Raw genomic sequence first — 13566 nt, 5'->3', positions numbered from 1 at the left:
ATAACATCTAAAACGCCGCTCGATCAGTAGCTCAGCACAGACCGGCAATCAAACCTGGGAACCCTCTGCTGTAGATGCGCAATGTGAAATTAAATTCAGCATATCACATCTCAGTATGCCTTCGCACAATGTCCCGCTCTTTGAAATCAGCTGAAATCATTATGACAGCAGAAATAGAGCTGCCCCCATTGGCGTTCTCTGAACAGAGCTCAGTCTTTTCCTTATAATTAACTGCTGTGACCCATTTTTTTTTCTCTGTCACTGCACTAACAAACAGGGGCCTACCGAGATTAAAGAGATGGTTACTGTCTCAAATGATGGCAGCTGCGATGGGATGGCAGGAGAGGAGCATGTCAGTCCACAGTTTCCGTGGCAGCTGAACCTACTGACACACATTGAGGCCGTGCAGAATGAAGTAAACAGCAGAATGGACTTCATAGAGAAAGAGCTGAACGGTAAAATTAACACTGCGATACTACTATAGATCTTCTTGCTTTTATATATTACGCGCCAGATTCACCAGAGTGTTTGATTTGATTTATTGTTGTATTGGGATACAGTGAAAAGTAATGTTTCTTGCGCGCTATGTAGGCAAAACATCCCGTTCACAGAGTACATATAGGATAGAAGGAAAGGAGAGGGTGTGGAATATAGTGTTTCAATCATAGCTAAGGTGTAGAGAAAGATGAACTTAATATAAGGTAGGTCCATTAAATAGGACATTATTAGAGAGTTTGCAAGAGTTTTAAAAGTATAGAATGAGAGTAAAGGATAGAATTAGAGGGTATCCTGGGGACAGCTCGCAAAAAGTTGCCTCTCTCCATCTTAGATAATTCTAAATGTTAAATGTTGGATAATTTTTTGTTTTTTGTTCCATTAAGTTCAGAAGATTGAGCTGTTTAACTTAATTTAGCAGTTTAAAATTATAAACAAATTTTATAAAGTAGATTCTTTGGTGGGGGAATCCAGAACAATATGACACCACCTTAAAATTAGAGCTATGTCGTTTAGACGTGAAATCAGGAAGGTTCTCACACAAAGAATAGTGGAAGTCTGGAACTCATTCCCCCCAGAAAAACTGTAGATGCTGGAACGATTTAAACTGTCTGTACTGAAATTGATAGATTTTTGTTGATGGGAGTATTAAGGAAGATGGAGCAATGATAGAAAAACAGACTCGAGATACAGATTTCCCAGCTCTGCTGATTTCTCATCTTGCATGCAAAACCGTAGTTTGCGTCACACTTGTGTGTCATCTTTTTCCATGTCAAATGACTAAATCCAAATTTACAATTGCCAAACTTGACAGGCTATCAAAGTGCAATCTGGCCCTGGTGGTGACGTTATAGTGTCTTATTTTCACTTCTTCGTGAACTGCAGAGGAATATACACACTCCAAGCAACTCTGCTCCCTAAAAACCCACAGTTTTTGCTATTTATCTACAAATAATATCAAGAGGAAGTATTGTATGACATTAGGATCAACTATACCCCTTAGAATTTCAGTCTAGACAGTTTAAATTATTCCAGCATCCACAGCTTTTCTGGGAATGAGTTCTGTTTCATTTGAAGACGATATTCGGTGTTAACTTTCTGTGTTCAGCACCGTGGGAGAGAAAATAGTAATAATCTGTAACAGCTACTTTCTTCTCTCAGGGTTAGTAATGATATTCCAACAAAACATGATGATTAAAATTATTGAACACTTTTATTTATAGTTAAACCGATTGTGCACTTAATTTTAATTTTCTGAGTTCCCTTTTGTCTATTTAACCTCTGTTTAATATGTAACAAATATTTTTGGTTTTTTTTCTTGCTTCCTCCTGTGCCATCTCCTAGTTTTGGAAAGTTGGTTGGATTTTTCCGGGGATCTTGAACCACCAGAACCACTTGCACGACTCCCACAGCTGAAACGCCACATCAAACAACTCCTGACAGACCTGGCGAAAGTGGAGCAAATGGCAACCTGCTGCTCTCTTTGAGAAAACGATAACTGATTGGGGGTAGAGGTAGGGGGAGGGGGGAGGTATTATGGGGGCAGGGGGGTGACGGAAAAAGATTGGAACCACACAATGGAAGTAGAGTGGAACCTTTGAGAAGCTAATGTTTCTACAACTTGTGTGCAGAAGGATTTAAGTTCTAATAGCAGACTTGGAGGCAAGGAAGAGACTGGATTGAAAAAAAAATGGACGTCTTAGACCTCCAATAACATCAGGCTTAAGGCAGAGCTTCATTTTCATTCACAGCACTTGCCAGCATAAAGTGACCCCATTATGCTGTGAGCCCTTGCATACAGCACATATAGAGCATCACAATCACTGATCAAGTGTGCACACACTCCTTCCTAACTGGTTGTGAATTCCTTAGTAACAGTTGTGGAATGGTTGTTGACTGCTAAATAAGCAATAGAAGTGTGATAACACAAATGGGATCAACAGCTTTTGTAATTGAGCGTAACTGACCCTGGCATTTGTTATCACAAAGGCTAGAAAGATATCAGAAGAGTGCAGCTCCTGAAATCAGGTGCCGAAGAATAATTCACTTTCCTGGTTAATAACTTAATGATCTGATATGCAATGAAATAATGCAGAGATGAGCAGCTTATGGGCTCAAATCGAGCCTTTTAAATCACCGCAGTGATATTAATTATGTTTTTTTTGTGGTAGGTTGACTAAGTTGTCCCAGGAACAATTTAGGCAGAAGTGATTTGGCAATGTGGGCATGCAACTTTCCAACTCCTGCGGTCCCCAGCAGCCAAATCTTAAATCCAATGTGAATTCTCAACACAGTACTTACTGCTCATATGGAGAGAAAAAGGAAACCCTGATGAAATACGTGGAAATGCTCCGTTATTTTGAGAGTTGGAGAGGGGGGGTGGGGGGGAGGAGCTGGAGGTAGAGAAAACAGACCTTCGTTGAGGGTCCACAATTCCTGTTGAAAGATTTGACTGTGGAATCCCTGTGAAATCATTCTATAACAGTCACAAGCTTATAGCAATTAGCACTTGAAACTTAATGGTAGTGCAAATAAAATGTATAAGGTGTACAGTATTGCAGGAGACTTTGACATTTTGCACCCATCCCGATCCGAGATTGTTTTTGCAAAGTGTAAGCAATTCGTAAAGATCTGAGCTCCTCCATTATGGTGAGTCTGTAGCTTTGTATGGTATAATCTCACATAACAAAATATCGTGAGGAGTCCAAACTGAGAGGTTGGCTTGTAAATAGACAGCCTGCACCCCAGTTACTTTGAAAAATACCCATCAATCTGCATGGAGCACTTGCTCATGCTGCCATTTGGACCCAAGCACCAAGTCACTGGCAGGTAGGAGAATACTCAAACAAAATTCATCTGTCTATGCTGACCTTCCTGAATCCTTTTTCAGCCCGAAACACGTATTTTGTATACCCATAATTAACTTGTTTCTCAAATTGGTGCTTTGAATTAAGGGCATGCAAAATAGGTGGAGTCAGGAAAGTGCATTGAATCAGGGGATTGATTGCAAGCAGAAACCTGTAAGGGCTCGCTGACGAGTGGTTGCACTAGAAACGATTGATTGGGACCCACATCTGTAACCATGTTCTGTGCAACAACCACAAATTTAGTGTAGTTAAATTAAAAGGGAGATATGCGCCAGAATTCTACCGCCCCGCCTGCCACGGAATAGGAGCAAGCGAGGGACAGACAATGGAAATATCCGTTGATCTCGGGCAGGATTTTCCAGTCTCGCTTGAGCGAGATCATAAGATCCCACCCATGCAATTTGAAAGTAGTATAAATAAAATCAGTTTATAATGGGTACAGTGTTGCAGGATAGGTCTCACTGTTTGTACCTGCCCATAATACTCAGCTGCTGTTGTTCAAGAAAACACAAACTATAACAAAAAAGGAATTGTGTGCCAGGCCGGATATATTTGCTATCAGGGTGTGTGTTGACTGTGTGTATATCTCAACAAAGTGTATATTTGGCTTATGTGTATAAAGTTCTGGAAGCTGAAGTTCCTCCCCTTTTCATTTCATTTCTCTGTATAAAACAATTCACTAAGGTGTTTTTTTTTTAAATAGACAATAAATGTTTAAGCAACAGAATATACCTATTGTGCTATTCAGTAGTTATGGCTGTCATCAGCACTCTGCAACAGTCTATCTCATGCTTAAACTAAGTAAGCATGGCTTACAATGCGATTCTACAAATACATAAAGGGCAAAAGAGTAACGAGGGAGAGGGTAGGGCCTCTTAAGGATCAACACGATCATCTATGTGCGGATCCACAAGAGATGGGTGAGATCCTAAATGAATATTTCTCATCAGGATTTACTGTTGAGAAAGGCATGGATGTTAGGGAACTTGGGGAAATAAATAGTGATGTCTTGAGGAGTGTACATATTACAGAGTAGGAGGTGCTGGAAGTCTTAAAACGCATCAAGGTAGATAAATCCCCAGGACCTGATGAAGTGTATCCCATGACGTTGTGAGAGGCTAGGGAGGAAATTGCGGGTCCCCTAGCAGAGATATTTGAATCATTGACAGTCACAGGTGAGGTGCCGGAAGATTGGAGGATGGCAAATGTGGTGCCTTTGTTGGGCTGCAGGGAAAAGCCTGGGAACTACAGGCCGCTGAGCCTCACATCTGTAGTGGATAAGTTGTTGGAAGATATTCTGAGAGAGGATCTACAGACATTTAGAGAGGCAAGGACTGATTGGGGACAGTCAGCATGGCTTTGTGAGTGAAAAATCATGTCTCACAAATTTGATTGAGTTTTTTGAAGGGGTAATCTAGAAGATAAATGAGGGCAGTGCAGTTGATGTTGTCTACATGGGTTTTAGCAAGGTCTTTGACAAGGTACCGCATGGTACCTTGTTGCATAAGGTTACATTTCACGGGATCCAGGGTGAGGTAGCCAAATGGATACAAAATTGGCTGGATGACAGAAGACAGTGGGTGGTTGCAGAGGGTTGTTTTTCAAACTGGAGGCCTGTGACCAGCGGTGTGCCTCAGGGATCAGTGCTGGGTCCACTGTTATTTGTCATTTATATTAATGATTTGGATGAGAATTTAGGAGGCATGGTTAGTAGAGATGACACCAAGATTGGTGGCATAGTGGACAGTGAAGAAGGTTATCGAGGATTGCAGCGGGATCTTGATCAATTGGGCCAGTGGACTGACAAATGGCAGATGGAGTTTAATTTAGATAAATGCGAGGTGATGCATTTTGGTAGATCGAACCAGGGCAGGACTTACTCAGTTAATGGTAGGGCATTGGAGAGAGTTATAGAACAAAGAGATCTCGGGGTGCAGGTTCATAGCTCCTTGAAAGTGGATTCACAGGTGGACAGGGTGGTGAAGAAGGCATTTGGCTTGCTTGGTTTCATTGGTCAGAACATTGAATACAGGAGTTGGGACGTCTTGTTGAAGTTGTACAACACATTGCGAAGACCACACTTGGAATACTGTGTACAGTTCTGGTCACCCTATTATAGAAAGGATATTATTAAACTAGAAAGAGTGCAGAGAGAATTTACTAGGATGCTACCGGGACTTGATAGTTTGAGTTATAAAGAGAGGCTGGATAGACTGGGACTTTTTTCTCTGGAGCGTAGGAGGCTTAGGGGTGACCTTATAGAGGTTTATAAAATAATGAGGGGCATTGATCAGCTAGTTAGTCAATATCTTTTCCCAAAGATAGAGGAGTCTAAAACTAGAGGGCATAGGTTTAAGGTGAGAGGGCAGAGATACAAAATGGGTCCAGAGGGACAATTTATTTCACACAGGGTGGTGAGTGTCTGGAACAAGCTGCCACAGATAGTAGTAGAGGCAGGTACAATTTTGTCTTTTGAAAAGCATTTAGAGAGTTACATGGGTAAGATGGCTATGGAGAGATATAGGCCAAATGCGGGCAATTGAGACTAGCTTAGTGGTTAAAAACAAAGAGGTGGCAAGGACAAGTTGGGCCGAAGGGCCTGTTTCCATGCTGTGAACCTCTATGACTCTATGGCTAAATTTGCAATATGCAAAGCAATCACCACGCACTGACACAGTCCATGCATGGCTCGTGGGAATGTTAGCAATACATCGTGGAATCATGCCTGTCACAAAGGAAGAGACATACAGTTGTTGAAGGCCAATCATTTTAGCCACTGGATATCGCTGCAAAATTTCCTCAGAGCAGCATCCAAATCATAACCATCAGTAATGCCCTTTAGTAATGAGCTTTCCTCCATTATAACATCTGCTATATAGTTGTTTGCAGATGATCGTGCAGTGTTCATCTCCATTCACAATTCCTCATAATGAAACTAGGGCGGCACGGTAGCACAGCGGTTAGCACTGCTGCTTCACAGCTCCAGGGTCCCGGGTTCGATTCCCGGCTCGGGTCACTGTCTGTGTGGAGTTTGCACATTCTCCTCGTGTCTGCGTGGGTTTCCTCCGGGTGCTCCGGTTTCCTCCCACAGTCCAAAGATGTGCGGGTTAGGTTGATTGGCCAGGTTAAAAATTGTCCCTTAGACTCCTGGGTTGTGTAGGTTAGAGGGATTAGCGGGTAAAATATGTGGGGGTAGGGCCTGGGTGGGATTGTGGTCGGTGCAGACTCGATGGGCCGAATGGCCTCCTTCTGCACTGTAGGGTTTCTATGATTTCTATGATTTCTATGAAACAGTACATGCCCACATGCAACAAGACTTCCATCCAGGCTTGGACTGATAAGTGGCAAGTAACATTTGTGCCACACAAGTACCAAGCTATGACCATCTCCAACAAGAGAAATCCAAACGACATCTTGAGATTCATGATGTTACCATTGCTGCGTACTTTTTCATGAACATGCAGAGGGATTGGGGGCACCATTAAAGAGAAACTCAGCTGGACCTGTCATGTAAATGCCATGGATATTACAGCCTAGGTTAGAGACTAGGCACTCTTCAGCAAATAGAACAGGTCTTGATTCCCCAGAGCCTGTCCATCACCTACAAACCAGAACCATGAGTCTGATGAGAGACTCGCCACTTGCCTGTGTGCAGCTGCACTAACATTGAAGATGCTAAAAGCTATCCAAGGCCAAATAGTCCATGATTCCCACTCCCCAACTGAAACATCCACATCCTCCATCACCATCATATTGTGGCTTGAATGTGTACCATGTGCATGATGCACTGTATCAAATTGCCGTGGCTTCTTCAACCCAAATTTATGATGTCCACCACCTAGCAAGATAACAGGAACATGCGAATGAGAATTCTTTCACCTCCCAACTTCCCTTTCAAGTCTCTGATCAATCCATCTGGGATATTTATTGCTCATTCTTCATTGTTACTGTGTCTCTCTAACAAACAACTGTGGAAGCACCTTTACCACAATGACTACAGCGGTTTGGGAAGATGGCTCACCACCTCAGGAGATGGACGATAAATGCTGACCTTGCCAATGACAACCATATTTCAAGAATGAGTCTTTAAAAATCATAAAACAGAAAGAATTGCAAGTTATGTAATACTCTTATCACATCTCTCAGAAACATCTCAAAGCAATTTATGTACATTGAATGACTTTGAAATGTGGTTGACAAATATGACAACCATTTTGAATTCCAAAGGATAAATAGTACAGAGGTGCAAGAACGATTGGTTGAACTAAAGGAATGTTGCACAAAAATACCTGGGAGGTCCTGCTGCTTGTCTACAAAATACTGCAATGGGAACTTACTGATCTTGCTCCCTGGCATGGGCAGTTTAATGACTTCTGATGGGCAACATCTCTGGCAATTCACTGCTCCCTCTGTCGTGCACTGGAATGTTAGCCTTGATTATATACTGAGGTCCTGGAGTGTTGCTTTAATCCACAACCTTTTCATTCTGAAATGAGACTGTTACCCAGTGTACAAGGATAACATTCAGCATTTCCGATGCTGAACAGTGTTCGTTAGCAATAAAACACTGGGACATCCTGAGGTCTTAAAAGGCGATAATAAATGCAAGTCCTTTCTTTTCATATCAATATAATCTTGCCTGAGGTGCCACAATGTTGCTCATGTTGGCCATTTATCTTTTGTGTAGGTTTTTTTCCCCAAAATCTTAGAATCAAATGTCTGACACAGAAGGAGGACATTCAAACTTTGTCCAGGCAGAAAGATAACTATCCAACCTAATTCCACTTTCCAGCACTTGGTTCTTGGCCTTGGAGGTTAAGGCAATTCAAATGTATATCCAAGTACTTTTGATGAAGGCTCGTACCCTGATCATTTCAGATAGTGATTTCTACACATCCACTACCCTCTAAGTGAAAAGAAAACTCAATTTCCCTCTAATCCTTCTCCCAATTACTTGAAATGTATGCCCCTGGTTATTGACCCTTCTGCTACATTTGTTCTGCTGACATAGCCTCTTTGACGCTTGTCTGTTCTGTTTGTGCCGAATCTGCACATTCTCCCCATGTCTGCGTGGGTTTCCTCCGGTTGCTCCAGTTTCCTCCCACAGTCCAAAGATGTGCAGGTTAGGTGCATTGGCCGTGCTAAATTCTCCCTCAGTGTACCCGAACAGGCGCCGGAATGTGGCGACTAGGGGATTTTCACAGTAACTTCATTACAGTGTGAATGTAAGCCTACTTGGCATTGCCCATTGGGCATGGGCCAGTGCCAAGGCGGTGGGGCCTATTGTGGGGGGGTCCTGGGATGATTGGTGGGGTGGCGGGTCCCACTGTCACACTGCATTGGGATTTGGTTGGAGCTGAAGGGAGGCCAGCGATCGGGGGCAGGCTGAGGGGAGGAGGTGGTCTCCTGTGGGGAGAGGTCTGCTGGGGAGGGTAATAAATAAACTTTAACTGGCAGGTAAGAAAGAAATTGCATTTATGTAACCCTTTTGAAACTCCAGGTGTTCGAAAGAACAAAGAACAATACAGCACAGGAACAGGCCCTTCGGCCCTCCAAGCCCGTGCCGCTCCCTGGTCCAAACTAGACCATTCTTTTGTATCCCTCCATTCCCACTCCGTTCATATGGCTATCTAGATAAGTCTTAAACGTTCCCAGTGTGTCCGCCTCCACCACCTTGCCTGGCAGCGCATTCCAGGCCCCCACCACCCTCTGTGTAAAATATGTCCTTCTGATATCTGTGTTAAACCTCCCCCCCTTCACCTTGAACCTACGACCCCTCGCGAACGTCACCACCGACCTGGGAAAAAGCTTCCCACCGTTCACCCTATCTATGCCTTTCATAATTTTATACACTTCTATTAAGTCTCCCCTCATCCTCCGTCTTTCCAGTGAGAACAACCCCAGCTTACCCAATCTCTCCTCATAACTAAGCCCCTCCATACCAGGCAACATCCTGGTAAACCTCCTCTGTACTCTCTCCAAAGCCTCCACGTCCTTCTGGTAGCGTGGCAACCAGAACTGGACGCAGTATTCCAAATGCGGCCGAACCAACGTTCTATACATCTGCAACATCAGACCCCAACTATTATACTCTATGCCCCGTCCTATAAAGGCAAGCATGCCATATGCCTTCTTCACCACCTTCTCCACCTGTGATGTCACCTACAAGGATCTGTGGACTTGCACACCCAGGTCCCTCTGCGTATCTACACCCTTTATGGTTCTTCCATTTATCGTATAGCTCCTCCCTACATTATTTCTACCAAAATGCATCACTTCGCATTTATCAGGTTTGAACTCCATCTGCCATTTCTTTGCCCAAATTTCCAGCCTATCTATATCCTTCTGTAGCTTCTGACAATGCCAGAACTTCACAACCACAGCTCATGAGTTGTTTTCTGTTATAATGTGGGTATTTCAGGGTAGGGCGAGTGAGGTGCAAACTGTGTACTGATGTCATCCCCTGTTATAAACGAAATGGATAAACAGTCTGCATCGTGCAAAGGCAAAGAGACTGGGAAAGGTCCCATTTGATCCTGTGTTGGAAATGAGTTATCTAATCTCAGCTGGGGAGAACCATGAGGATGTTGCATTTCAACATCCCAAAGTTAGGAAAGTGAAAACTCAAACAGAACTCTCTCTGGTGATTGCTGCATAATAGCCTCATCTGGAAAGAAGATTCTGGATGGCTGTTGGTGCTTTAGGATCTGTAAATAAGAACAGGATAAAACATTTGTGTATAGAACCATTATCTGGGTAACTGTCCCCAACCTATGTCTTGCTGCCTTTATTCTCAAACATTTTGATTTATTCTCCGCTCCCTGCCCACAAAATATATTATGGGCCCGATTGTCCCAAAAAAATTCTAAGTGGCGGGAAAAATGGTGTAAATCACGATTGTTTATTCAGTGGGAGTTCAGACTCGAATCTCCCACACTCTGTGCAATGCAGAGGTCATGATGTGGAGATGCCGGTGTTGGACTGGGGTAAACACAGTAAGAAGTTTAACAACACCAGGTTAAAGTCCAACAGGTTTATTTGGTAGCAAAAGTCACACAAGCTTTCGGAGCTCCAAGCCCCTTCTTCAGGTGAGTGGGAATTCTGTTCACAAACAGGGCGGCCAAACCAAGGCGGCCTTCGCGACACACGACGGCGCAGAGTCGCTGAGCAGAAACTGATAGCCAAGTTCCGCACACACGAGGACGGCCTCAACCGGGATATTGGGTTCATATCACACTATCTGTAACCCCCACAGTTGCGTGGACCTGCAGAGTTTCACTGGTTGTCTTGTCTGGAGACAATACACATCTTTTTAGCCTGTCTTGATGCTCTCTCCACTCACGTTGTTTTGTTTCTTAAAGACTTGATTAGTTGTAAGTATTCGCATTCCAACCATTATTCATGTAAATTGAGTCTGTGTCTTTATATGCCCTGTTTGTGAACAGAATTCCCACTCACCTGAAGAAGGGGCTTGGAGCTCCGAAAGCTTGTGTGGCTTTTGCTACCAAATAAACCTGTTGGACTTTAACCTGGTGTTGTTAAACTTCTTACAATGTAGAGGTCACAATCGTGAATATCATTAAAAACCCGGGGGGGGGCGGGGCCCATTCACGCCAGAGTCTGACAGTTCGAGAACTCTGCACATGCGCAGTGGTCCCGATCTGTCAGTTGCCCCGTTTGCTGGCCAGCTTGATCACTGGCCAGCCCGGGGCCCCCACAGTGCTGCCCCTCCCCAGTCCCCTCCATGGCTCAATTGTGGCCCACACGACCATTCCTGGGCCAGCCCTGAAATCCCCCCCCCTTCCCGGAGTGCCCCGATCTCCAGACTCCCCCCCCCACCCCCCCCCCCCACCAGTGACGAACCCCCCCCCCACCCCAGCAGACCCTCCCCAGCAGACCTCTCCCCACAGGAGACCACCTCCTCCCCTCAGCCTGCCCCCGATCGCTGGCCTCCCTTCAGCTCCAACCAAATCCCAATGCAGAGTGACAGTGGGACCCGCCACCCCACCAATCATCCCAGGACCCCCCACAATAGGCCCCACCGCCTTGGCACTGGCCCATGCCCAGTGGGCAATGCCAAGATGCCCCCTGGGCATGGGCATTTTTCCCCTTTGGCAGTGCCAGGGAGCACAGGCTGGCACTGCCAGGATGCCGATACCCAGGACACCACCCCCACACCACCCCATCCCTGGGGGGGCCCCGATTGCCTCCCTTCACTCCAGTGGGGTCTCCCACTAGTTCCCCGAACGTAGAGAGCTACTCTCAACCCCGCTGGAGTGAAATACTCCTGGCGGGGTGGGAGATGTTATCAGCCCAGAGAATTCAGTTCTGGGCCCGATAATGACACTTAAATTACATTAAAAACAGATTAAAATCACTTACCCGTCTTCCTGCCGGTTTCCAGCGCGATCCTGACTGCGCCTGCTCTCCAGCTGTGGGAGACGCACATGCGTCAGGAACGCATACGTGAATCCCGCCAAATGGCAGACACGCGCATCTCCCAACCCAATGCGCCAAAAACTAGCGCATCACGACAGGAGAATCAGGCCCTACATCTTTCCACATTCCATTATTTACCCTTTCAGCAAGAATCTGGGTTCAGGTGAAGACTATCCAACCTGTACAATTTTCCTAGCCTCAAAGGTGTTCCAGGAATCTGAAATTATCCACCATTCTTCCATCCACGAATTAGCAATTCTGATCTCAATCCCTAATTAGTCCACTGGAAACAGTCCATAACTATTATTATGGCGACACAATGGCACAGTGGTTAGCACTGCTGTCTCACCTCGACAGGGACCTGGGTTTGATTCCTGGCTTGGGTCACTGTCTGTGTGGAGACTGCACGTTCTCCCTGTGTCTGCGTGGGTTTCCTCCGGGTGCTCCGGTTTCCTCCCACAGTCAGAAAGACATACTGGTTATGTGCATTGGCCATGCTAAGTTCTCCCTCAGTGTTGCTGAACAGGCAGTGGAGTATAGCGATTAGGGGATTTTCACAATAACTTCATTGCAGTGTTAATGTAAGGTTACTTGTGACACTAATAAATAAAAAAATACTCCAAAATGCACTACCCTCCCATAGCCCTTTGCGTTCTCTTGTGGTGGTGCATGAGCCTGACACTTGGGAAGTAGCATATCATTGGGGATTCTGGATCATGTCTACAATAGAAACTATTGACCCTGCTACAGAATCTCCCACAAATGCCTTGTGCCTATTATAGAGTCATAGAGGTATGGAAATAGGCCCTTCGGCCCAACTTGTCCATGCCGCCCCTTTTTTAACTCCTAAGCTAATCCCAATTGCCCGCATTTGGCCCATGTCCCTCTATACTCATCTTACCCATGTAACTTTTAAAAGACAAAATTGTACCTGCCTCTACTACTGCCTCTGGCAGCTTGTTCCAGACACTCATCACTCTCTGTGTGAAAAAATTGCCCCTCTGGACCCTTTTGTATCTCTCCCCTCTCACCTTAAACCTATGCCCTCTAGTTTTAGACTCTCCTACCTTTGGGAAAAGACATTGACTATCTAGCTGATCTATGCCCCTCGTTATTTTATAGACCTCTATAAGGTCACCCCTCAGCCTCCTACGCTCCAGAGAAAAAAGTCCCAGTCTATTCAGCCTCTCCTTATAATTCAATCCATCAAGTCCCGGTAGCTTCCTAGTAAATCTTTTCTGCACTCTTTCTAGTTTAATAATATCCTTTCTATAATAGGGTGACCAGAATTGCACACGGTATTCCAAGTGTGGCCTTACCAATGTCTTGTACAACTTCAACAAGACGTCCCAACTCCTGTATTCAATGTTCTGACCAATGAAACCAAGCATGCCAAATGCCTTCTTCACCACTCTGTCCACCTGTGCCTCCACTATTCTTCCGAGTTACTTTGTGTTACGTATTGTAAAGCAATGTATCTCTGTCACGTGATGTAATGTGACATCACCAGAGGCATTCGCAGGGTTCAATCTCTTTTCCATCTTAGATTATGATGAAGCAACACTTATCTCAATAAACTCTGACTGGTTCGTTAAGTCATCCATGATGTGGCGACCTATTCTTTGGTTCTTTGCTGTAAAGAAAGAATTGAACACTATATTCGAAGTGTGGCCTAACAAAGTTCTATAAAGCTGCAACATGACTTCCCAATTTTTAAACTCAATGCCCTGACTGATGAAGGCAAACATGCTGTATGCCTTCTTGA

General features: G+C 44.6%; 1 protein-coding gene across 10 annotated transcripts in view; it reads left to right on the top strand.

The window, feature by feature from the left end:
- phf20l1 (PHD finger protein 20 like 1) overlaps nucleotides 1–4003 on the top strand; it is a 123428-nt gene extending 119425 nt beyond the window's left edge. For all 10 annotated transcript variants that reach the window (XM_078215828.1, XM_078215820.1, XM_078215819.1 and 7 more), the window contains 2 exons: nucleotides 278–455; nucleotides 1840–4003. In XM_078215828.1, the coding sequence (XP_078071954.1) occupies nucleotides 278–455; nucleotides 1840–1982 (321 nt within the window). In that variant the 3' untranslated portion in view covers nucleotides 1983–4003. The remainder of the gene's footprint in view (nucleotides 1–277; nucleotides 456–1839) is intronic.
- Nucleotides 4004–13566: the final 9563 nt, after the last annotated feature.

Source organism: Mustelus asterias, chromosome 7 (genome assembly GCF_964213995.1).
Source record: "Mustelus asterias chromosome 7, sMusAst1.hap1.1, whole genome shotgun sequence".
NCBI classification, from domain to species: Eukaryota; Metazoa; Chordata; class Chondrichthyes; order Carcharhiniformes; family Triakidae; genus Mustelus; species Mustelus asterias.
The sequence above is the reverse complement of the archived record's forward strand: the minus strand, read 5'-3'. Positions and strand labels throughout refer to the sequence as shown.